At 32.4% G+C, this 26,583-nt stretch overlaps 1 protein-coding gene across 4 annotated transcripts in view; it reads right to left on the reverse strand.

Annotated features, from left to right (window-relative positions):
* LOC140443556 (sodium/hydrogen exchanger 9B2-like) overlaps window positions 1–26,583 on the reverse strand; it is a 205,401-nt gene that overhangs the window by 30,663 nt on the left and 148,155 nt on the right. For 2 of the 4 annotated variants that reach the window (XM_072534874.1, XM_072534876.1), the window contains exon 2: window positions 7,309–7,588. In XM_072534874.1, coding sequence (XP_072390975.1) covers window positions 7,309–7,588 — 280 coding nt within the window. Of the gene's footprint in view, window positions 1–137; window positions 298–7,308; window positions 7,589–14,411; window positions 14,666–26,583 lie in introns of those variants that run through there. The other 2 variants (XM_072534875.1, XM_072534877.1) reach the window with 2 other exon arrangements.

Below are 26,583 nucleotides of genomic sequence, written 5' to 3' on the forward strand. Positions count from 1 at the left end.
TAAAATTGATAGGTAATAGGTAATTTTATCGTTAATTGTCCTAACTTTCATGTTTAATAGTGTCTTGAGCTATTTTTAGTTAGCTCTCGTTAACTAAAAATATTAAAAAAAATAACAAAAACTATAAAATTTCCTACCTGAAAGACTTTGTTTTGTATTATTCCGGACAAAAATGAAAGCATTCTTTGATTTTTTTATTAGTGCAGTTGTAACATCCATGATACATGATATCCGTGTCACTTGACTATATTTTTTAATTAATTTTTACTACGTGATTGAAAACTGTACTTATGTTATTATAATTGAATAACCAATAATACCAATATTTTATTTAATCTACCTACGCAATGCTATAAATTTATTACTCGAGCATACCTTTTTAAATTAGTTTTTAAGAAAAATGTATGTTAAGAAATTAGCTATTGTTAAAATTTATTTACAAAATTTATTGCTTCCAAGTAAAAATACCAATACTCATTTGGACGTAAATATGTTACTGCACGTGTGTATAAGTGTTTTTATATTTTTTTTTTTATACAGTAAATTAATTTTATTTAATAGGTAGTATTGTTTGTCTTTTTATTTATTTACTATTCAGCTGGAAATATTGTATGTAGTTTAGTATGTAATATTTGGTCAATGATGAATCTTTACTATTTTCTCACTAGAGCCCTTACAGATTCTGGATATTTTAAAATTGTCTTCCTGTACTATCTAATTTTATGAGTCTATAAATTCTAAACAGTGATCGTAGTTATCTACAAAATATTCACCTACAAAACATCGTCCATATGGTCTTCCTTATTTTATTGTTTTTTGAACTCGTTCTAGATATTCTGTTAATTAACAGTTATTAAATATTTCTGGCAAATATTTACACGATACACGGACCATATTGTTGCTACTATTGGCGCTCCATTGTCAGAATATGCTAGAATGGCAGAAGATAGAAAAACGTGAGAGAAGTTTCTATACTGGCGTTATATTACATTCTCTCTATAGTAAAATTCTGAGGCGTCACATAAGTAGCGCCACGATACTGCGTCACGTAAGTAGCGTCAGTCACAAAATAACGGTTAGTGGTTTGCAGTCATAGTAAACAGTTGGAAAAGTCCATTTACGCTACGGCGGAATCCATTATACAACAAGTAAACTTTTCAAAAAACTTTTTAAAATCTATAAAAAATCATCAATTACCCTATATTTATCCACCCCTTAACGTAGGTCTCCCTTTAAATGTTTCACCTATTTCTACCTTGAGTAAATTTTAAAAATACAGAAAACATAGTATAAAGCTTCGCTCTATTCTACAGTACCGCCTACTGTATTACTTTTTTATACAGGGTATCCGTAAACGCTACTTATGGCTTGTTACTCCCGAAACTACTTCTTAAATGTAATCTTTTAATGATACAACAAACAAACTTTTACAAACAAACTTTTATTAATTAAATTAAAACACTTTTAAACAGAAATTGGCAATATTTATATAAAATTGATCGATGACGACTTGTTTGCGAAACTGCTGATCGGCTGGGTTATTCGGGTTCAATACTACTGATGTACGGTGATATTGTACCGTAATTTCTCCATCCGCTGAGGAAGTTTTGTCTTCTTCTTCTTCTTCCTTCTTGTATGTGGGCGTTAAAGCCTGTTTATTCTTTAATATTAGCCTCCTAAATTGTTTAAATTATCGCACCATCTTTTTCTTGGTCTGCCAATACTTCTTCGTCCATTTGGTGACTTATCTCGTGCTATTAGTACTATCCTATCCTCTGTCATTCTACTAATGTGTCACCTATCCATATATATGTCTTTTATATTGCATGCTCTTCTTATGTTTTCGCTTCTCTCCCTATCCAACAGACTTTTCCCTGATACTTTAAGATTAAATTAAACTGTGCTGGATATATGCCTTTTATTTTATCAAATTTTTTCTGATAGTGGTCGGAGTATTTTTATCTCTGTTGTTTCTAGTAGTCGTCTCGTTTTAGATGTGTCAGGTCTTTTCTCCGCCGTGTATGTTAATATTGGTTTAATTGCTGCTTTATAGATTCTTGTTTTTGTGTCTTGTCTTTCAGATTTTACATCAAAACTTACAACTTACTTAAAACTTACAAAAAATCTTGAGAATTTCCAACACCCCCAAAAAGTTGCCTTTTTCATCGACTGCCAAGCCGCAATCCTCGCCCTGTCGACAAATCGATACACCGACTGTGCCAAAACAATATCTTGCCGCGTCCAACTATCGAACTTGATGGAAAAAGGGTGGCTGATTACTCTACAATGGATCCCTAGTCATGTCGGTGTTGAAGGAAATGAAGCGGCGGATGAACTTGCAAAAGAAGGCACTACTCTTCCACAGCCCCCTAACTTCCAATCGTACACATCAGCAAAGTCCACCATTACAAGAGGAATCAAAGCGAAGATAAAAGAGCAGCAAATACAAGCCGGTGCTGGAAAATCTTGGGCCCACCTAATTGAGTCACCAATCCCTCGCAACTTGCCGAGACCCATTAGTGTAGCCGTGTTCAGAACAACTACGGGGCATGACTACCTACTCTCCCATCTACATCGCATCGGCGTCCGCGAAAATGACAACTGTCCACTATGTGATCAGCCCCAGATGGATGCTGCTCACCTTCCAGAGTGCCCAGCCCTGAAAACAGATCCACCCGAGGAGGATGAAGATCGCCTACGAGAAACGGCTCGTCTATACTGGTCAGCGCGCCACCAAATGGCTAACATGCCAAGGGTGGGCGTTGGCTAGTAAGTAAGTAAGTAAGTAAGATTTTACATCGTAGTGGGTATTTAGATGTTATAATATATTTGGTTTTTTCTGCTGATATTATCATATTGTATTTCTTGGCTGTTGTATTGAAGATGTGTGTTAATCTTTGGAGCTCGTCTTTTGTCTCGGCGATTAATGCAGCGACGTCTGCATAACCTAATATTTGGATTTCTTTAATTCCCCATTCTGTAACCATGAAAGTTTTGTGAGGGATGAATAAAACTCTGTGTACTGCTTCTGAGAATCGTTGCCTTTGGTCAGTGATGTCCTCTGTTGTAGTTAAATTCTGCTTATCTTTTTCTTTATTTATTTTTCGTAGCTTGAGAAACCCAACAATTAAAAGGGTTGCCGTCAGAATATCTCGGGATACCCATATGTAGGTGTTTTTAATTTTTGTTCGGAGGATGGACTAAAATATTTCTTTTTCTTGCGTAAACTTGTTTAGTTTGTTTAAAGGAGTTCTGTCAAATTTTAGAGGTTTTAGTGTTACATGTTCCTTTAGAAGAGTGGTAGTTTTGACTTTTTGTAATCTAAATGTTTTTCTTAAATTATTGTCTTGGAATTAGTGTAAACTTTATTATTGGTTCGTAGTTCACATCCTGGCAGTAACTGAATTAGATAGCTCCCTTCTAGTACTTCTGTTTCAGTGGTGGTTCAGTAGGTAAATATTTCATAGCCTTTGAAAAAACAGCAATGTAGTGTACATCTGGTATTGTTTAAATGATCGTTATTATTAAGTAATTAATTATTATGATGCAGTCATAAGTCTGGTCATTCTCTTGTGGAGTTTTGAGGAGATTGTTCAGGGCAGATAAATTTTTATTACATGGTAGATGCATAATATATATTGAAAAAGGTCTAAATTGTGTACAGACCAGGTGGAATGATTATTGTCTGATTATTAGTTAAAAGTAAGTATAAATGGAGGGGCCTGCGTAGCGCAAGCGGTAGGATGCTTGCCTCGCATGCCGGTGGTCCGGAGTTCGAATCCTACCGCCGGCAAGAACAACTAGACATTTTAAAAAAAATGTCTATAGGCCCCAGGTCGACTCAGCCTGAATAAAATGAGTACCTTGGGTAAAACCAGGGGTAATAATAGGCGGTTGAAGCGTAGCACTAGCCATGTTACCTTCCTTGTATACCGTAGGCCCTAGATATAGCAGACTACTCTGCTATACTCCCAAAGCCGCGCAGCGGTATAAAACGGGAGACTATTATATATAAGTATAAATGGAAATACCTGAACAACTTGGAATGAAGGATGGGAAAATTTAAAATGAAAACAAAGTTGTGATTGGTTTAGTAACTATTAATGTCTATGATTTCATCATTTTTGGTTAGGTCTTCTTAATGAATTATTTATTTGGCAATATTGGAAGAAATAAAAGCTCTATCCAATTTCGCATTAAATCCGCGCTGATTATTTTTGGTAGTCCCAGCTGGAAATGCTTGCTTTAAAGATAAGAAAGATTTTGTTAATTTAATTAGTGAACAATTATTATTTATGGGACACAATTATCATCCCTTGGTATTCAGAACATCAGTCCAAATAACTCAGTTTTTAGATAAGCAGTACTTATTTAATATACCTATTAAACATTAACTGCTAATCTCTGACACTCTGTTGTCCTGAGATTAAGAAATTGGTCTCGAAGGCGGAAGAACCAAGAAAGTTGTCAACGGCATCAAAATGCAGAAGGCAACGAAAAACCACTGCATTAGAGGTCCCTTGCGACATATCTAGTGCCGCTATCATGGCAAACACAACTAAATTTTAAACAGCTACTAATCATGAAATACGGAAGTCAGGTCATAATCCAGAGAAACCCCTGTGACAGACCTGAAAAAGTGTCTCTAAAAACTTCAGAGTTGGTTATCAAAATATGTATCTGGAATGTGAACACAATGTATCAGGCTAGAAAACTTCATAATACCCTTCAAGAAATGACCAGACTTGGAGTAGGTATAAACCAGAAAAAGAGTCTGTATCCCCAATAAGGCATTTCCTTTAATTACAATTAAGTCAAAACATTAAAAACCCAGGACTACCAAAGATATTCGCATATCAGCCAAGAATATGCGTTCACTACTGTACATCAAGAAATTTACTACCAACGTCTTTGTCACTGAATATATCTCCAAGTACAGAGAAACTTATCTAAAACTTATCAAAACAGCTAACAAAATGTACTATGAGAATCGTCTGGGAAGCTCTAAAAATATTGCAAGCTAAACATAGTCCATAATAAACGGTCTTCGAAATAAAACTAACACAGCTCCAACATATTTTCTTCCAAACCCTGAAAATATAAATGAATACTTCGTTAATGTGAGTAAAAATATAACATCTGCTATTTTGCCACAACAAGATCCTATTTCCAATTTCTCCAATTCAAAAAAGGTCTCGAATTCATTTTTTATAAGACCAGTTAATAAATTTAAACTGATCCAAACAATCAGTAGTATCAAAAGCAAATCTTTCTGTAGTACTGATGGACTATCCATAAAAATTTTCTTAAATCTCCCAAATAATGTGCTAGAAGTCCTGGTCTCACCAATTAACGATTCCTTTGAAAATGTATATTTTTAGTGTGCCTAAAGACAGCCATTATTATTCGTCTTCATAAGGGTGGTGAAAAAGATAATGCCTGCAACTATAGACCTATTACCTTACTACTGGTCCTGTCCAAAATTATTGAGAGACTTTTAAAAGCCCGACTTATATCCTTTCTCGTTGAAAAAAATATTTTATCACAAAGTCAGTTTTGCTTTTTATTAATAAATGTACTAGCGATGCTATGTTCTGTGTAATATATGAGGTCTATCAAGCACTAAATAATAATCTTTATACTGCCACTTTTTTTGTTACTATACCAAAGCTTTTAATTGTGTAAATCACGACATTTTGATGAAAACATCTAAATTTCTACGGAATTCGAGGTATTTCTTTAAATTGTTCCCATCTTACTTGAGGAATGGGAAACAACTAGTAAGAGCAAATGATACTGAATCTAGTCACAAAAGCATTGTATGTGGAGTACGACAAGGTTAAGTACTGGGTCCTCTACTTTTCCTTATCTTCATAAATGACATCACTAACTTAAAAATCGATTGAAAATTTCTCTTTTTGCTGATGATACCAGTATTACCTAGAGGAACTCTAATATTGCAACTCTTTATGCAATAAATTATAACTTCTCATCTACGTAAAATAAAAACCTGGTCCGACTCTAATTTACTTTTTTTAAAGTGGATAAGACAATAGCATTATGCTATAAAGGAGCTCTTCAATCCTTGCTTCTTAATAACAGCCAGATCAGTATCGTTGATTCTGTAAAATTTCTTGGTATTTTTATAGACAGCAACCTAAAATGGTCCCTTCAAGAAACTAGCCTCAGCCTGATATGCAATAAGATATGTTTCGAAGGAAATCAATTTAGCATAATCCAAAATAACATAATTTTCTTTGTTAGAGGCTCATCTTCGATATGGCTTTCCTGATTCCAGTACAGCTGGAGCAGTAATCCAAAATAACATAATTTTCTTTGTTAGAGGCTCATCTTCGATATGGCTTTCCTGATTCCAGTACAGCTGCCCAATCAGATGTTATTTTTAAATGACAAAAAAGAGCAATACGGTATCTTTTTGGCCTCAGTAGAATAACACACTGCAGAAGCTACTTCAAAAATCACGGGATTTTAACTCTGCCCTCTTTATATATTCTAGAAACTGTTTGCTTAGTTCGTAAACACCTACATGTTTTTTCAGGCAGGACCTAATCATGACTGTCCACCAGAAATTCAAGCTTTGATGTGTATTTGCCGATCCCGTCCACTCAGTTAATAAAGAAATCTATATTATATTCGGCAAAAAAATTATACAACCATCTCCCTTTACAACTTAAATCTACAACTTCTTTCCTTAAGTTCCGTAAATTAACAAAAGCCTATCTATCTAAAAGACCATATTATTCAGTGGCAGAGTTTCTTAACGAATAACAAAGAAATTACCGTACGTTTAGGTACAAGCAACAAAGTATTTATATATATATATATATATATATATATATATATATATATATATATATATATATATATATATATATATATATATATATATATATGGGTATCACATGCAGCAACTTAAACTTATTCGTAAACTAGTTAGTTCGTAAGGTTTTATTATTCAATTTGCAATTTAGTGAAATTTTTCAATGGATTGTATATTTTATTATGTTTTATTCTCTGATATTGACTGACGATTTATCTAATTTTAGTAAATTTTAATTGTTGTTGTTATTTTTTTGATTTTTTGTAAGCTTTGTTCATAAAATTGTACAATTTTCAGCGGCAATAAAGCATATTTCTGTTAGTAAATACTAACTTTTTATGAACATTTCTAATTTAACTTTTAATTTTTAACACATACATTTAGAAAATTAAACAAAAAAGTATTATTAAATAATTTTTTCTTGTAATATTTACCATAACATATATTATTAAAATTAAAAGTAATACCTGAGTTCGATTTGTGCATAAAACTTTTCTTTCTTACAGGGCCTTCATCTACATGACTAGCTGCGGATACTTTCCTACTTGAAGGCTTGCTAGATTGTTCAAATGCATGATTAAGGTGACCATGGTGCAGATGGGGTGGTTCTAAATTTCGATTAAAATGTGGATAATGATCTCCAGAATGATCAAAGGAATGGTTTAGATGCCCATTGGAATGCTCTAATGGATGGGATTTTACATTATCGACAGGCGGACCAGAATGTATTTCTTTGTCCATCTTATCCTAAAATAAAATAAAAAATAAATATTATAAAAATATTGTAATATTGTATAGTATCGTATATAATAATTTAATTTGTTAAAAAAACGATTCGTTATATTTGAAATAAATAATGATTTTTAATTCAATTCTATAAATTAAATCTGATAACATAAAATGATATTTCTGTGAAGTTCATTTTTATTAATTTATCATAAATTTATAAAAAAAAATTTTAATTATTTGTTAAAACAATGATTGTTTAAATACTTGTACAGCTTTCAAATAAGAATATTTGTACGAAGACCGTTAAAAGGTAACCGTTTGGTAAGTTTTTCTAAAAAAAAGTCTACAACATAGGAATTTGGTTATATATTTCTATTTAACAGTAAACTACTTAATTTATAACAAAACTAAAACATATTTGGGATATGGTAATGAGTTATTTAGATGTCTCTATTTGACTTACATCTGATTAAAAAAAGGAGAAAATTTCTCCAATGGAAGCCAATAAAATACATTTTTTTACGTATACCGATTTTGAATTTTGAAATTTAATTTTCTTGGACAAATTTTTTTTTTGGTATTTTTAACATAAGACATGGGACATAGGACAAGGGGAAGGCTTCGTAAAAGGTGAATAGACGATGTAGAAGAAGATCTTAAAATCATGAACATCAGGCAGTAGCGACGGAAAGTATCCGACAGGACAGAATGGAAGAACGTTTTTAAGCAGGCCAAGACCCAGAAGCAGTCAAGAGAGGCTCAATGGGTCGGAAAGGTCATGACCACTTTTTGCGATTACAAAGGTATAATTTAAATTAACTATCTTAAAAAAGTTGAAAATATCAATAGCTAATATTATTGTGCATTATTGGACAAATTGAAATAGTAATTCAGTGAGGAATGGCCCCTTATGCAGAAGAAAAGGGTGTTGTTTCTATAAGGCAATGCACTGGTTAACAATGGCTAAAATTAATAAATTGGGCTTCAAATTGTCATCATCGAATTGTCATCATCGAATCGTCATTATTTTTATCGTATTAGCCGTTCTTCATTTCTGCCCACAATTGTCTAATATTCGCTTTTCTATGCCATGTTGTACCAGCTTGTTTCCTTATGGCAAAGTCCCAACTTAAATTTGTTCGTCTTCTTGATCTGTTGATTTATCTTGGATACCACAGTGTAATTCTAGTATAATTCTAGTATAATAAGCTTTGAATCGATTCCTTGATCCATCGGTTGAAGTAAACTGGTTGTATTAGCTGGTAGAAATTCAACTGTCACACGTAGGTCATAATTAATTAAAGTTACAGGAGGATGAGCTGGTGCGTTGTCGATAATTAGCATCACTTTTAATAGAATTTGTTTAGATTGAAAATAACGTTTGACCTCAGGTATGAAATGATGAACCAACTCTCAAAAAGGGCATCTACTACCCAAGCTTCACTATTAGACTTCCAAATCACAGGCAATACAGATTTAGCTCATCTACATTGAATATGGTTTGGTTGTTGCCATGTTCATTTATTATAACTTTTAATTTCTTTGAACAACTATGAAAATTACAGCGACTTTTAAATCGGCTGAACCAACCGTTACTTGCTTTAAACTCTTCATCTTTAGAAATCGTTAACGACGTAACGATTTTGGAAAGCTACAGAGCAATTTTTGTTGGGTTTTTTTATTGACTTTGTGTTTTAAATCATATAACTTTAAAATATTATTGTGTAATGGATCCTAAAGAAGAGGCCAGACTGTTAAAAATATATGAAGAATTGGAGCAAGAGGATTTGTTACTTGAACAGACGTAAGAGCAAAATTTGGACGATGAAGAAAACGACATAGATTCAGTAGAAGTCAGTTCTAATCATGAGACAGACTCAGAGTTTTCGGCCGATGATACGACAAATACTATTTCAACGTTTTGGTCTGAAGATGGTCCCAAATATATCGGCCGAGACAAAAAAACCATTTGGAAAGTTCACCGTGAGCGAAAAACTAGCCGTATTCGACAGCACAATATTATTAGCAAACTACCGAGAGTGAAACATGCGGCAAAGGATGCTAAAACTCCATATGAAAGTTGGAACCTGCTCATAACAGATGATATCATTGAAGAAATTGTGACGTGCATAAATTTGTACCTAGAGAAAATTAGAGGCAACCGAGATGTTTTAGATACTGACTGTGACAATTAGAAAAAACAAACGTGAAATTCCTGAAATATTTGTTGCAACTAAAGAAAGGGCAATTCGTAGCAGTTTATTTGCTTTTGGTTGTGAATGTTTATTAGTTTCGTACGTCCCAAAAAAAAAATAAGAATGTCCTGCTTTTGTCAACCCTCCATGAATATGACGAAATTGACGAGGAAAGTGGTGAAGCTTGCAAACCAGCAGTAGTTACTTTTTACAATCAAACAAAATCGTAAGTAGATTCAGTGGACCAACTGAAGAGTCTTTATTCAGTGGCAAGAATCACATGCAGGTGGCCATTGACTGTTTTTTTACTATGCTAAACATCGCTGGAATAAATGGAAACATTATATTTAGGACAAATGTATTAAATTCCTGCCAACCAAGACGTGAGTATCTGAAAATTTTAGCCAGACAAAGCGGCCCAAAACTTGCCATTTCTGCTAACTTTGCAAATTAAAAAATATCTAAATCTTCCTTTGACACAGAAACCAGATGTTTCTTAGGAAAATCAAGCAGGTGCAAGGCCAAAATGTTCCTATTGCCCCAAGAAAAAAATCGAAAAACAGCGTTAAAATGCGCCAAGTGTTTCATAGCAATTTGTAAGAACATACAATCACCATTTGCACAGAGTGTGAACGCGACGAAGTTCCTGAAAGTGAATAATTTTTTTAATTATTCTAGTTGCTGTTTCAGAATTATGCTTATTTATGTAGATGTACCAAACTAAATATTTTATGTTTTATTTCTTTTTGTATTTTGTTAAAAATATTGCCATTTTTAGCTTTGATAAATAAATCATTATATTTATGCCTTTTGTTATTTTGACTCATAAAAAGTCAAAATAAGTCATATACATGACCTGCGACTAATGGTGGTTCATTTAACCATGTGACCAACGCAGGGTTAAAAATTGCGAATTCGCCTTTTAATTCATATATATATATATATATATATATATATATATATATATATATATATATATATATATATATATATATATATATATATATATATACAAGATATCTCGGAAGAAAACATTTAACTTCCTGGCGCCCAAGCATTCATTAGAGCAACTTTTATGTTTCATCTGTTTATTTCTTGGTGGTTTTCTTGTCATTAGTTCTTATATCTTACGGTCTCTGTAGGGCATGCAAATTGGCCGAATCCTTCTTTGAGTGTCAAGTATTCATTCTCCTGCATAGTCGCTAGCCAACACTTAATTCTGTTATATTTTAAAATTCATATTTACCCTTTATTTATTTCTTTTACATAATTTATTTCTATTTAATCCCTTCCATCTTCCGTTATTCCACATATTAGTTCGTTGGTGTATCAAGGTGCATTTTAGAGTTCACCCTTTTGCTACACTGGATAGAGTCACCCAGACTCCCTAGCACAATTTTTGTTACACTTTCATTTGCAGTATTTTGTATTCTTCTTGCATTACGGCTTTGTCGGGAAAGATTCAATCGTCTTGGTCGCGGCATTATTAATTAAACTTCACTTCACTTCAATTACGGCTTTGTCGGGAAAGATTCGATCGTCTTGGTCGCGGCATTGTTAATTAAACTTCACTTCACTTCAATCCACTTGTTAATTATTTATTTAATAGAAATAGTTTTAATATTGATTTCTTACAAATATCAAATTGTCATCCATACGTCATTACATAGCTGTCATTTTACGTCAATTACATAGCTGTCATTTGCGTTTTGTTATTCCAAGTCTGATTCTTTTTTGTTATACCACGTTTTATAGTGACTGACGTTTCATGTCAAGTCACACGGGAACGCTGTCGAACGGGATAAAAAGTATCCTATGTCCGTCTCCTGGCTCTAAGCTACCTCCCTACCAATTTTCAGCCAAATCTGTTCTATGTATATATATATACATATACATATATACATATATGTATATATATATACATATATATACATATATATATATATATATATATATATATATATATAAATATATATATATATATACATATATGTATGTATATATATATATATATATATATATATATATATATATATATGTATATATATGTATATATATATCTACATATATATATATATATATATATATATATATATATATATATATATATATATCAGTTATTTTAGGATCTACTTTGACTGCAAACAAAAAGTTCCATTTTCTTTTAAATAAAATTAAACACTGATCCAAACGTTTGATGGGAACTTTGTATTTTCCATCACAAAAATAATGTCTACATATTCAGCTACTGAAAATTGATGAATCACTTTGCAATTAATTCAAATAATTAAATAAGGTACACTATCCCAAAAATTAATTAGAAACCATCAATATAGTGTAAGAAACAAAAACAAATAAAAACGATATCAAACGAAAAGTCAAATTATGTAACCATCAACAAAAATATCAAATTATCATGGCCTCATAAGATTCGCTTAAATTTTCACATTAATAAATGGTGAAAATGTATTGATTTTAATTACGACAATATTTATTTAATTTTTTTTTTAATTCAGTTTTATTTTTTGTTTCTTTTACAATTTAAAACAAAATGTATACATAATGCATACTCCAGTCGTCACAGACGAAAATGCCACTGAACTTTTAAAAATCAGACGAACAAGCTGAATTTTGCTAAAAATTTAGCTTGTTCGTTTTGGAACCCCAAAAAAGATACTAAATACTTTATCACTTTTACCCCCCCCCCTTTCCCCTAAAATGACACATTGAACAGAAAAACAAAAAAAAAACGATTTATCAAGAATCTATAGCGGCCGGCGATTTTGAATCTAAGTTACCCGCGGAAAATCAATTTTAAATAAAATTTGTATCAATTCGACGGTAAAAATTCGATATCTTCTGATAAGAGTATTCTATCGACAAAAATCAAAATGCATTTTAAAGTGTAAAATCCTGTGGATTTTTGTATTCGTATGGATTTTTCAGTTTTTATAAAAGTGTTAAATAAATAAACGAGGCCGGGTTTTGTGCTATTATTATGATTCTCATAAGGTCAATAAAATTTACAACTTTCATGGACCCATCACTATGGAATTTTCATTGCTAGATCCTAATCTTCGAATTCAATAGCATCAAATTTCGGTTTTGAGTTTTGGCAAAAAATGTGAGGTATTTGAAATATGCCTAAAAACGCTGAATTTAAACTTTTACATTACAAACGATCTGAAACGTTTAAAACTGCTTTTTTATTGTGCAAGTACTTTTTCCGAAACTACATTCCTTCAGCTATAAATTCCACCCAATAATGCCTTCGTAGATGGCTTTCCCGTAACGTGTGATTGTTTGTACTTTAAAAGTTTAAAAATAAGTCGTTTAAAAATAAGTCGTAAAAAAGCGTTTTTTGCGTAAACTCTTTTACATTTTTTTCGAGGTCCCAAAATTGAAATTCTCAGCAAAATTCAGCTTGTTCGTATGATTTTTAGAGGTCAAATATCTGACGACTAGACTAGCAGGTTATTTTAAATGATAATTTTACTTTTACTAAACTCAAAAATAGAACGGATCATTACTGTAGCATTTCTTTTGAGCAGAAGTAATTTTGTTTCTTTCAAAACAAAATTCTAAAAATTTAATAAAACAACACTACAGATGAATCACCAAATAAATTATACAGAGCGATGTTTTGAATCCATGGTTCACTTTGCCAAAATTTTAATTCACAGGCAATTTTTTTAATTAAAAATTGAGTAATCGTGTAGGAAAAAAATAAATATGATATTAAATTGTTTATTTGTCCCATTTGTAAAATTCCTTTTACAGTTTTCAAAAACCCTATACAGGGTGGACTTTTTTCTATAAACAAAATAAACTTACTTTTTTAAAAACGGATCATAAATCTGTTGATTAGGTGGTAAAAGTTTAACTTACTATTTTTATTGGTTATAAGCCACACTTTAACTTAAAAATAAGCTTATTATCTACTTCAGAAACTGTTCTAAAAATACAAAACATTAATAAATTAAACAAATTTTGTTTTTGTTATTTCGTAAAAAGAATTTTCTAATAATTTAATTTTATGTGACTTATTTATATTGCGTGTGGTTTTTTTTTAAGACAAAACATGCTATTACTTTGCTGAAGAGTATACTTAAGTCACAAAATCAAGTTGATTTTATGAAACCAAATTCACCATCTTGCAATAAAGTCGTCCCAGGAATGCAACTTTAAAATATTGATAGTATCATTTAAAAATAATCTACTCTAAAAATGTCTGAATTATCAATAGCAATAAGTCCGATAAAATTAAATTATTAGAATTTTTACCACATAACAAAACCAAAATTTGTTAAATTTATTAATATATTCGATTTTGAAAACATTTCCGAAGTGTAAGTCAAAACGTCAAAATAAACTGATTTTAAAATACAATTATAATAAGACTAACCACAAAAAAATAATAATAGTTTGACCAAAAGGTGAGACACATCAAACTTACCATTCAAAAGTTATAACGAATAGAAATTTCAGTCAAAATTCAGAACTCGCTCTGTATATATTTAAAAAAATGGTAGCAGAAACTTTTAAATGGTCTCATGACTCAACCTGTGCAAACATTTTACAAAATAACTTGATATTAATTGAAATTTAATTGCTAATTATTGTAATTTTAAAATACGTTTTATTACCTTTGAGTTTTCGGATTTGTTTTTCTGCAATTTTTTCACTACACGCGATATCATTGTTTAAAGTATAAACACAGACACTATTTTAATTTTCAAAGTTATCACTCGCGCGGATCCGTGATGTTAGAACTTTATATATGTACGTTCTCTCAATAAAATGATTTTTTTAAGCTTGAACCGTTTTCAATTTCTTTGCAGCTTTTTTCGTTAATTTTTTTAATAAACATTACGCCAGCGATGTAAACTAAACGCCAAATAGATGTATTATATTCCCATTGTACTGAAAAATGAATGTAGACGACAATATTTACGTGTCAAGGCTGGAAGACTCACAAGCTAATAGGTATTCCTCACAAATAACAATATCACCTTAACACTTGTGGATGTGTCTGTTAAACTAATATTGGAATGTATACACTATGATAAATTAAATGACTTTATCGAGACAGTATCAAGTACTTAAGAAATAAAAAATAAAAAAGTATAAACAAATTGATAGTATCCAGGATTTGTTTGAAATTAATTGCAAAATTAACTTTTAATATTCATTTAATATCCAATTTTTTCTTAAAATTCTTGATATTTAAATACTAAAATACTTGATAAACATGATACAAATTGAATCGGTGTAAACAAAAACATTCCAAGTCGTTTTTTTTTTTTTTCATTTTTGACATTTTGATGGAAAATTGTTCTATGAACAGAAGCGCATCTTTTGGTACAAAAACATTCTAAGTCTCTACTCTCCATGTATGTTAAATAGAAAAATGAAATATAGGCAAATTTGTAGGCAACACTAGTAAGATATGTGTTTTTACTGTATAATGTGTTCTGTGAATTCCTAATAAAATTAAATAACCACATGTTTATTTTACGTACGAGGTAATTGTGGGTGAAACCAGAGAAAAGGTATGTATAGAAGCATTTAAGTCGCTCTATGGAATTAAAATAAGTCGTATTAGAAGGCTTCGTTCATTATTATTAATGGGTAAAACCCCGAAGGATCTTCGTGGGAAAAAATTGGGCACTAATGCAATCAGTGCTCATACCAGGCTATTAATATTAAAATTATCCTTATTAAATAAGACAACATATTGAAAGTTATCCATTAAAAGAAATTAAATAGGCAGGAAAGACAAAATATTTGGACGCAAGACTGAATATTTAAATTTTATACAATATGTTTAAAGAGAAATATCCCGAATCAAAATGCAGCTATGAGTTTTTCTTAAGGTTTTTCAAGGACAACTTCAATTTACGATTTGGTTGCCCCCAAATTGATTCATGCTGTACTTGTGAAGAACTAAATTTAAAACTGAGAAGTCCTCATCTTAGTGATGCAAGAAAAAGAAATATTGTTGCTGAATTGATGACTCACAAGCGTAGATCAAAAAAATTTTACAATAAATTAGAGAGAAACTAACCAAGAAACAAAAGCAAACGAACCACATGTGCTAGAAATAGATTTCGATTATATGCAAAATATACCGCTGCCCATAATTCCAGTACAGGAAACCTTTTATTTGAGACAACTAACGGTGAATGTGTTTTGCATTCATGACGTAAAAAGCAATAAGTCTAATATTTATCTATACCAAAAGGGACCAAAAGGGACCTTCGGTATACCATCTATACTGAAGGGACCGCCAGAAAAAGTCCGGATGAGGTTTGTTCTTTTATATATAATTATTTAAACTCTGATCCTCCTCAGTTTACGGAAGTCCACATTTACTAGGATAATTGCGGAGGTCAAATAAGAACCATACATTAAATAGAGTGTTTTTAGCCCTTACCGACAGTGGTCGATTCAATCGAATTAGAGGACACTCCTACCTTCCTTGTGACGAGGATTTTTCAATCATCAAAAGAAAACTAAAAAGACATGATAGGGTATACACCTTACACGAGATAACCGAACTTATTATTACTTCGAGTAATACGATAGATAAGTTTACAATCAAAGAAGTTAACACAGAAGATATACTAGATTTTCATCATTGGTAGCCAACCTCCTATAAAAAGACGTGCATTTCTGAGGAAATGAGAGAAAAACGTGTTCCTGTTAAGGATAAGATATCTTTTGGCATAAGTTTTTTCATGCACTTTACCTATGGAACAGATTGTTTGTAGGTCTTTTATTGATGGGTTCATGGAACAAACCTATAAACTATCTCAAGTTAACAATCAATCAATTGAATTTCCCACAATACTTTGTTATCCATCCGGTAAAGTACGGCTTAAAAAAGTGAGGCTCCAAGATATTGGTAAGTTGTTACCTTATATACCTGATAGTGTCAGACAGTTTTATGACGAATTAATGGAGTGGCCAACAACTGATAGTCCCACTACTGGGGAAGATGAACATGACATTCAGTAGGAGAAAACATGGCATTTTGAAGCATTCAAAAAATGACTGAATGTTTGTATTTAAAACTTTTACTTAAAAACTGTATATTTTAGGTTAAATATACATTTTTTTAAACAAAGTGAAGGTTTTTTTGTGTCATCTTAGGAATGTAAACAAAAAAGTTCTAAGTCGACCACATTTGAACATATATATCATATATGTACACCTATTGTTTTGCACTAAGAAATATGAAACATTATATCTAAAAGTGTGAAAAACATTCTCAAATTTTTTGGTAATAATTTAGATGACTAATACAGATCTATACAGTTTTTTTCAGTTTCCCGAAAAAATGGTTTTCATGACTTAGAACGTTTTTGTTGACACCGATTCAATTATCTTAATATATATAAATCTCGTGTCACAATGTTTGTCTTCAATGGACTCCTAAACCAATTAACCGATTATAATAAAATTCGCACACCATGTGCAGTTCGATCCAACTTGAGAGATAGGATAGTTTAAATCTCAAATTATAGTCGCAATTTTAATTTATTGCTAATTATTTGTTTGTTATTATTTGACAGTCACAATTATCTGTTAACTCCAAATGATTCTAACAGATGTCGATACCTTTCGACTGGGTTGAGTAAGTAATCAATAGATGACGCTGCTATGGTAAATCTACGAACGTGTCATATAAGATACATTTTAATAGCATAATTACCACGTGTTGTTGACGCTATAAAATTAATTAAATTTGTAGTGAACAAAATACTGTATAATTCAATTATTTCCACTTTTTAAATTTTTGGTGTTAGCATAGCCGGCCACGTGTTACTTAGACTGAAGTGTAAATTGAATTCATATTATAATAAAGATAATACAGTAAAATTAATCCTGTTTTTTACTTATTTGTGCTTCATTGATCAAAACTTTATAATTTAATTTGAATATATGTATGTAAGTATTATCACATAATTATAAAATTGAATTAAAATGTCAATGCAAAAATGATACACAATTTCCTACACTTTTTCAATAGTTGTACAAATATTTTTTTTATCGTTTTTATTTAACCTCTATTAAAAAATATTTAGCACTTATTATTTCAATGTGCTATGATAACAAGTTTTTCAGATTTTTTTTCTTATATTTAAACGATTAAATTAGTATTTCAATTCTTATTGAAATTATTATTTAAAATCTATAATTTAAATATGTACATGTCAGTATTATCACATAATTATAAAAGTTAATTAGAATGATTTTCAATTTTTCTTTTCTCATATCTAAACGATTAAATTATTATTTTCAGTCAAATGCCACCGAAAAAATCTAACCTCAACAACGCGAGCAGCAAAGGGTCACGACGCAAACGTGTTGAAAGAGCTCAGCAATTACCAGAACAAATCGAAACAAGAAATGCAGCTCAAAGAATCAGGACTGCAGAAAGTCGTGCACAAGAATCTCAAGAACAGCGTGACGAACGTCTGCAACAGAATATTACGAGAACAAGAGCGGCACGAGAACGAAACATAGCTACAGTACGAGTACTAGATCAACAAAGGCAACGGATCAGTCGCTCATTAACACGTGCATCATTCGTTCGGCTTGCCTTTGAATATGCACCAGATATTAACTACTCAGCGCATTCAAAAATTGCTATCGGTGGAATGGATAAAGTATGTCAATATTGTCAGGCATTGAAATTTCGGAATGAAGCAGCCGGCATGTGCTGCGCATCAGGAAAAGTTGTGCTGTCACCTCTACCCGCTCCGCCGGAGCCTTTATTATCCCTTCTTACTGGCAATTCAGATGATTCCAAATTATTTTTGCGTAAGATAAGCAAATTTAATTCTTGCTTCCAAATGACGTCATTTGGGGCAACTAAAATTTGCGATCGTGCATCCGATGGACGTAATTTTGAAACTACATTCAAAATTCAAGGCCAGGTGTACCATAAAATCGGATCACTGATGCCAATTCCTGATAACAATCCGAAATTTCTTCAAATTTATTTTATGGGCGATTGTGAAGAGCGCGTGACGACTCGGTGCCTGTATAATTTTATTGAACAAGCAGAGGAAAGAGCAATTGTGATATTATTGGAAAATTTTTTAGAAGATCACAATCAACTAATTCAATTGATCAAAAGAGTTCCGCCACGACTGCAAAATGAAAATTATCAAATCGTCATAAAAGCCGACAAAGTACCATTAGGTGAACATGCTTTAGGAGAACATGCTGGTAGATTCAACGCTCCAACTGTTGATGAGGTTGCTGTTATCATGGTTGGTGATCCAGTTGACAAAAGATCTATAAAAATTACACGGCGAGACAACACTGTCAATACGATTTCGGATCTACACCGTTCATATGACGCACTACAATATCCATTGATATTTTGGCAAGGACAAGATGAATATCACCTTAATATCAAACAGTATGATCCAAATACCGGTAAATTTGACAATTATCTATTTACTTTCCTACTGTATGTATAGATTTTAATTTCGTATTGCATTTTATTTTTTATTTTTTTAGGTGATTACAGAAATAATAAAGTTAGCTCAATGAAATACTACGCACACCGAATAATGGTTAGGCAACATCAAGACAATTATATCCTTCGATATCGTCAGCTGTTCCATCAATACATTATTGATATGTATGCTAAGGTCGTCGAAAGCGAACGCTTGCGATTCCTTCGATTCAACCAGGCAAAACTACGATCGGAAGAATATATTCACTTACGAGATGCTGTTGCTGGAAACATCGATGGAAATTTAAATCCCAATGACATCGGTAATGCTTTCATTTTACCTTCAAGCTACATCGGCAGTCCACGGAACATGCAGGAATACATACAAGATGCGATGACTTACGTACGTCATTACGGCCGACCGGATTTATTTATTACATTCACATGTAATCCGAATTGGGAAGAGATACAAACTTTACTATTGCCAGGACAAGCCATTCATCGTCATGATTTAACTGCACGTGTGTTTAAACAAAAATTGAAATCCTTAATTGATTTTATTGTTAAATATTCAATATTTGGTATCACACGTTGTTGGCTGTATACGATAGAGTGGCAAAAGTGAGGTTTGCCTCATGCCCACATTTTGGTTTGTCTTAAAGATAGAATCCGTCCTGAAGAAATCGATCAAATAATTTCAGCCAAAATTCCAGACCCATTAATTGATCAAGAATTATTTGATATTGTCACCAAACACATGATCCATGGGCCATGCGGTGCTTTCAACATGACGTCACCGTGCATGGAAAATGGAAAATGTAAAAAAAACTTCCCAAAGCCGCATAAGAATGACACGATTACGGATATTGATGGTTATCCAATGTATCGCCGCAGAAGTACTGAGAATGGTGGCCACACATTTACAATGCGACTGCCGAACTTTCCAAATCAAGTTGAGTTTGATAATCAGTGGGTGGTACCATACTCACCACTACTTTCAAAAACTTATAAAGCTCATATCAATGTTGAGCTTTGCAGTTCTGTTAAATCAATTAAGTATATTTGTAAATATGTAAACAAAGGCAGTGATCTGGCCATATTTGAAGTACAAAACATAAATAAAAATGACGAAATAGCACGATACCAAATGGGCAGATACATTAGCAGCAATGAAGCTATTTGGCATATTCTCAGCTTTCCCATCCACGAAAGAGATCCTGCTGTCCAACATCTGGCAATACATCTTGAAAACGGTCAACGTGTATACTTCACTGAAGAAAATGTTCTCCAAAGAGCGTTCGAAGCTCCGAAAACGACTCTAACTGAATTTTTTACATTGTGTCAAAAACCTAATGTTTTTGGCCAATTCGCGAAGACATTGGTGTTTGGTGATGTTCCACGTTATTTCACATGGAACAAATCCAGTAAAAAATGGGAGCCACGGAAACAAGGAAAACCACATCCTTCCATTACAGGCATATTCAAAGCTAAGACATTGGGGAGACTTTACACGGTACATCCAAAGCAACGAGTGCTTCTATTTACGTTTGTTATTGGTGAATGTTCTTGGACCAACGTCTTTTGAATTTTTACGAACAGTTAATGGTCGAGTATTCAATACATACCAGGATGCATGTCGTGAACTGCAATTGCTAGAAGACGATAACCATTGGGACTTAACGCTTGCTGATGCTGCGTTGACATCAGCACCGAATAACATTCGTCAGTTGTTTGCAATTATTTTGACGACATGTTATCCCTCACAAGCACAAACTTTGTGGGAAAAATATAAAAATTGTATGACAGAAGACATCTTGCACCGAATTAGACAAACAAATCAATGCCAAAACATAGATTATACACCAGAGATGTACAATGAAGCATTGGTCTTGATCGAGGATTTATGTGTTCTTATTTCAAATTTACCACTTAATCATTATGGTATGCCATCACCTAATCGTCCAGCCACCGACTTAGTCAATACCGATTTACAACGAGAAAATCAATATGACCATGGAAGTTTAGCAACAATTATCATGAACAGTGAACCATTACTGACAGCAGAACAAAAAATTATTTATGATCGGATTATGCTGGCTGTTGCTGCTGAACAAGGCGGTTTTTTTTACCCGGTGGAACCGGTAAGACATTTTTAATATCGTTGATTCTTGCCAAAATACGGTCGCAACAAAAATCGCATTAGCAGTAGCATCGTCAGGCATTGCGGCTACTTTACTGGATGGTGGGCGAACAGCACATTCAACATTCAAGCTGCCATTGGACGTTCGTAATAAACCAGATGCAATGTGTAACATCAAAAAGAATAATGGAATAGCTTCAGTGTTGCGGAAGAGTTCTAAAATAATTTGGGATGAGTGCACAATGGCACACAAATATTCACTTGAAGCATTAAACAGAACTATGCAAGATTTAAACAGCAATAATAAACTTTTCGGTGGTGCTATCTTACTTTTGTCTGGTGACTTCCGGCAGACCTTACCGGTTATACCTCGCTCTACTTTCGCGGATGAGATTATTGCATGTTTGAAACAATCATTCTTATGGCGAAGTGTTGAAACACTTCGATTGACCATAAATATGCGAGTACAATTGCAAAATGATCCATCAGCACAAATATTTTCCGAATAACTACTAGATATTGGGAACGGTAAAATAGAACTGCAACCAAATACGCAATGCATTAAACTACCAGACAATTTTTGCACTGTTGTTCAGGATAAAAATGAATTGATTCAGAGTATTTTCCCGGATATACAGAATAATTATTTGAATCACGAATGGCTTAGTCAACGGGCGATTTTGGCAGCCAAAAACGTTGATATTGACGAAATTAACTTCCAGATACAACAGTTGTTACCAGGTGATCTGATGTTTTTTAAATCAATCGATACTGTTGTTGATGAAAATGAAAGTGTATATTTTCCGATTGAATTTTTAAATTCATTAGATATCCCTGGAATGCCACCACATAATCTTCGATTAAAGATTGGTTCCCCTATTATTCTCCTCCGTAATTTGAATCCACCTCAATTATGTAACGGTACGCGTTTGGTCATCAAAAAGATCACCGGAAACATTCTTGAAGCAACCATTTTGGCTGGGAAGTTTAAAGGAAAAGTGGTCCTGCTGCCATGTATTCTGATGATACCATCAGATTCTACCATATCCTTCAAAAGGCTACAGTTTCCAATTCGTTTAGCTTTCGCCATGTCTATAAATAAATCTCAAGGTCAAACAATGTCCATTTGTGGTTTAGATTTGAAAAATCTACGTTTTTCTCATAGGCAACTATATGCTGCGTGTTCACGTGTTGGGAAACCGTCGAATCTATTTGTGTTAGCTAAAGACAGGTTAACAAAAAACATTGTGCACCGATTGGTGTTAAATTAAATTGAAATTGAAAGTATTTATAATTCAAAAAAATAGATATTAATGTTTAAAAGTTTAAGACTGTCTGCCTTGCCTACCTCATTCATGAGTTTAAGCGTCACATGTTATTTACTGTATTATACTGTAATATACTTATATTTGTTATAAAATTAAATGGAAATAATAAATCTGATAAATTTTTATTTTGTACCTATTGATTTCTGCTTAATATCAAGTGTAAGAACATTTTAATTAATTGTGTTCAACGTACTTCCCCTTCAAATCTCAATCCAGTGAATTTGTATACCAACATCAACATTTTCATCTTTGTTCGTAAATAATTTCATTGTACTAAAGGGTTATAGTAGTAGAAAGTCAAATAAGGAGATCACCATATTTTTTTACAAATACCATCTGTGTGAAAAAGCATAGTGAACTCCGTGACTGATGTTCTCTTATTGTTCCTCTTAGATTGTTTACTATAATGTAATATAACAAAAACTTTAGCCACAGCAACGCGTGGCCGGGTCAGCTAGTAATAATATATTTCTTTTGAAATTAACTTTCATTTCAGATAACAAGACTTGATGATGAAATTCAAAAATTTCTTTCTTTGTCAGATTTCTCTACGCTTTTTGTATCAAGCAAGATCTTGCTAATGTTCGACAGCTAGTGGGTTTGTCGTCGAGTATTATTTGCGCCACCATTTCTGTCTACTATTTTAATAATATTCTCTTCCATTTAAAAGAACTCAGGTTGTGATACTGTACGTGAGAAGAGTGTAATTCTTATGCATGCTTTATATACGTTCGCCTTATCTTCTTCTGTGATATATCTTTTTTCTTCAAGCTGTTTTTCTCCGGTGACCAGAAACAGCTACTGCTTTAGTTATCTTCTGTTATATTTCGCTTACTTAGATTATAACTGCTGGAGGTTTGTGCTTTTAAGTACTTGAACTTTATAACCTATTCAATACCTTTGCCATCAATTAAGATTTTACATCACAAAGGATTTCAAGCGAACGTTATGCTCCTAGTTATGTCCGCAACATAATTAAAAACTGGCTATATATTCTGTTTCAACTTACAATTTTGCGAAATTTGTATAAAAAATTAGGCTTACTGAGTTGTACTATAGTTTGTATCCTTGGTTAAGGGGCGATACAGATTTCTATTATTTTATCTATCTTCTTAGTTCAGTGCCAATCAATTACTGCTGTTGCATACTAGCGTGACTATTCTGGCTTTATTGACTGCAGTCCTAAAAGATTTTGCAGTAGTTGGGTTGAATAATTTTTGTAATTGTGTAGTTACATCATTTTTTCTTTCTGAACCTCGTCTTTGATACATCTAGCCTTGCAATATGATTTAAAGTAGGTTATATAGGTTACAGTTTAAGTCTTTATTTCATGTATTATTGCGTAATATTATAAACGTTATTGTGAAGTCGGGGATTATGGAATACCATTTTTATTTATGGAACTATTTCAAAATTATTGAAAGTAATGAACTAAGTATAAGTATAAATATACCGAATTATTATAACAAATTTACAAATACATACATAAAAATATATTTTGTGTTATTAAAAAAAAATACATTTTTGTTTACCGAAAAAATGGTTGTGTAATATTAAACACCTATATAAGGTAATATGGAATACTAGGAAATATTCATATCTCGTGTATCCAGAGTTCGCATTTTAGGCACTGTACCCACATTTCCTCCTTTAAATCAGCCTGAAAAAGGGATGTCCTGAACAAAAAAGACATCATCTTTTGGATTACTGTCCATATTCGGGAATTCTTCCTCATCAGTCAAGTCATCTTGAGGTGGGATACTTTCATTAAAATCATCTGAAGATATATCCTCTTCTACCAGTTCCTTTCTCGTTTTTTTTCCTAACACAACTTAAATTTGCTGCCACAACATCCATTTTACTACTACCAGATTTTGCATCGTCAGTTAGATTTTTTTTTTGTCGAATCCAACTTTTCTTTTAATTTTATTTCTTTCAATTTTCGATACAATTGACTGTTCCAGTTTATTTTTGTTTGGGTGTTGTAGTCCAAATTTTGGCTGTTACTGATTTTTGGTCTATTGTGCCTTTATCGTCCTTTTAAGAAGAGAAGTGGGGAGTGAGAAGTATGTGTTATTGTAAGACTGGTTATCTGTTTGCCTCTTTATCGGCATCTTCCTGGCCACGAGGCGGGTTTATTTGGCGTTCATGTCCAATGACTGTTTTTTCATTCTTGTATGCTGTCACTAGAAAATTCTCTTCGGAAAAAAATGTGTACTGGAAAGATATCCGTTGGTCAAAACCTACTGACTGCTCTTTTGCCAGTTTGGATCTTCAAGTAAGCTTTATCTAGCAGGTCACTGATGTCAAAATGAGATATTGGGCGATTATTTTGCCTTAAAAATTAACAAATTTCTTCACTGTAGAAAATTTTCAAAGTCCCCATTACAAAGTTAAGTGGTTTTCCCTAGCAGCGATAATCTAGGTTTTTCGTGTGCGAGTGATGCCCGTCCAAAATCAAAAGTATAAGGTTTTCAGCACTTGGTTTTACATAATCGATGAAGTGATTAAACCATTGCGTGAAAATGTCTTTTTGAATCCACCCTGATGTAACGAAACGAAGTTCCCGTAGACTTTCGTAGGCTTAACATGTCCTTATGTCTAAATCTAAAACGTTTTAGCCAGTCCTTTTCATCGGTTTATTTAAATAATGACAAGGAACTTGGAATGTTATTTCTTCTGGTTAATTGGAATGGAATATTACATACATCTTGTCTGCTTAACCCATAATAGGTTTTCTCCATTTCCAGACAATGCTTCACTAGCTCCTTTTCAAGCTGATCTGACAAAATAGGTTTTCTCCCTAGTTTTGTTTGGCATACCTTACCAGTAGCACGGTCTTTCTTACAAAGCCTAAAAAGGTTGGCACGAGGCACGTTGAATGTTTTACATGCCTTCAAATAAACCATTCTTTTGCTTCTACCTGCTATCACTGCTTTTTTCATGTCTTCCACATTCCACTTCTAACGTTGTGGCGATGTGGTTGTGGAATTCTTGGCAATAGGAAGCTAATATGGAATACTATTACAAATAATTTGGAGGTTAGACAGAAAAAAAACAAAGTATCCAAAATGAGCGGTATCCATACCTTAAAACTTACATACATCATTCATACACTTAATTCAACAATAATATCAAGTAAAATCACCTTCAAAAGTGTTTGAAATTAAATTTTAATGTACTTGTCTAAAAATTTTATGTGCACCGAAATCACATCAGCTATCAAAACAACCAAACGCTTAATGGCCATAAACCACACACTCTTGTGGGTGAACTTTCAACTAATTGGAGTGACATTAATAGCAACTGAGCATAGATGGCACTAGTAGTTTTGACGAAAATATGGTATTAAATATTATCGGATATATTTCATAATCCCCGACTTTACTCTTTTTGTAAAACAAAGACAAGATCTCTTTATTTGTTAACTTTTGTTTCGTTTTACTATTTCTCTTCTTAAAATAGTTGGCGTCTAAATTTGCCTACAACTAAATATAATCTTAAAATATCATTTTCTAATTTTTATTAACTTAATTCAATTCATCTTTAGTCTTTGTTTGTCCTTTTGTATACAATTTACTATGTTTATTAGGCATAAGCTACAATTGTCACAAGAAAATAGCTTTAAAATAATATCTCTTGTATAGTAATTTCGTTTTAGCTCCAAGTAAAATTGGTGATACTTGTAAAGATGTCAAGGCATGTCTTCTCCATTAAGACTTTTATTTAACAATTGTTTAACTTGATTATGGAGGAAAAAAATTTTAAAAAATAAGAACAAAAAAAGGATACCAAATAGGAGAAACACACTTAAAATAATCTGCTATGGAGATGACGAAATACCAATCTCTCAAAGTGAAGATGATTTACAACGT

This window comes from Diabrotica undecimpunctata, chromosome 6, assembly GCF_040954645.1.
Source record: "Diabrotica undecimpunctata isolate CICGRU chromosome 6, icDiaUnde3, whole genome shotgun sequence".
Lineage (NCBI taxonomy): Eukaryota > Metazoa > Arthropoda > Insecta > Coleoptera > Chrysomelidae > Diabrotica > Diabrotica undecimpunctata.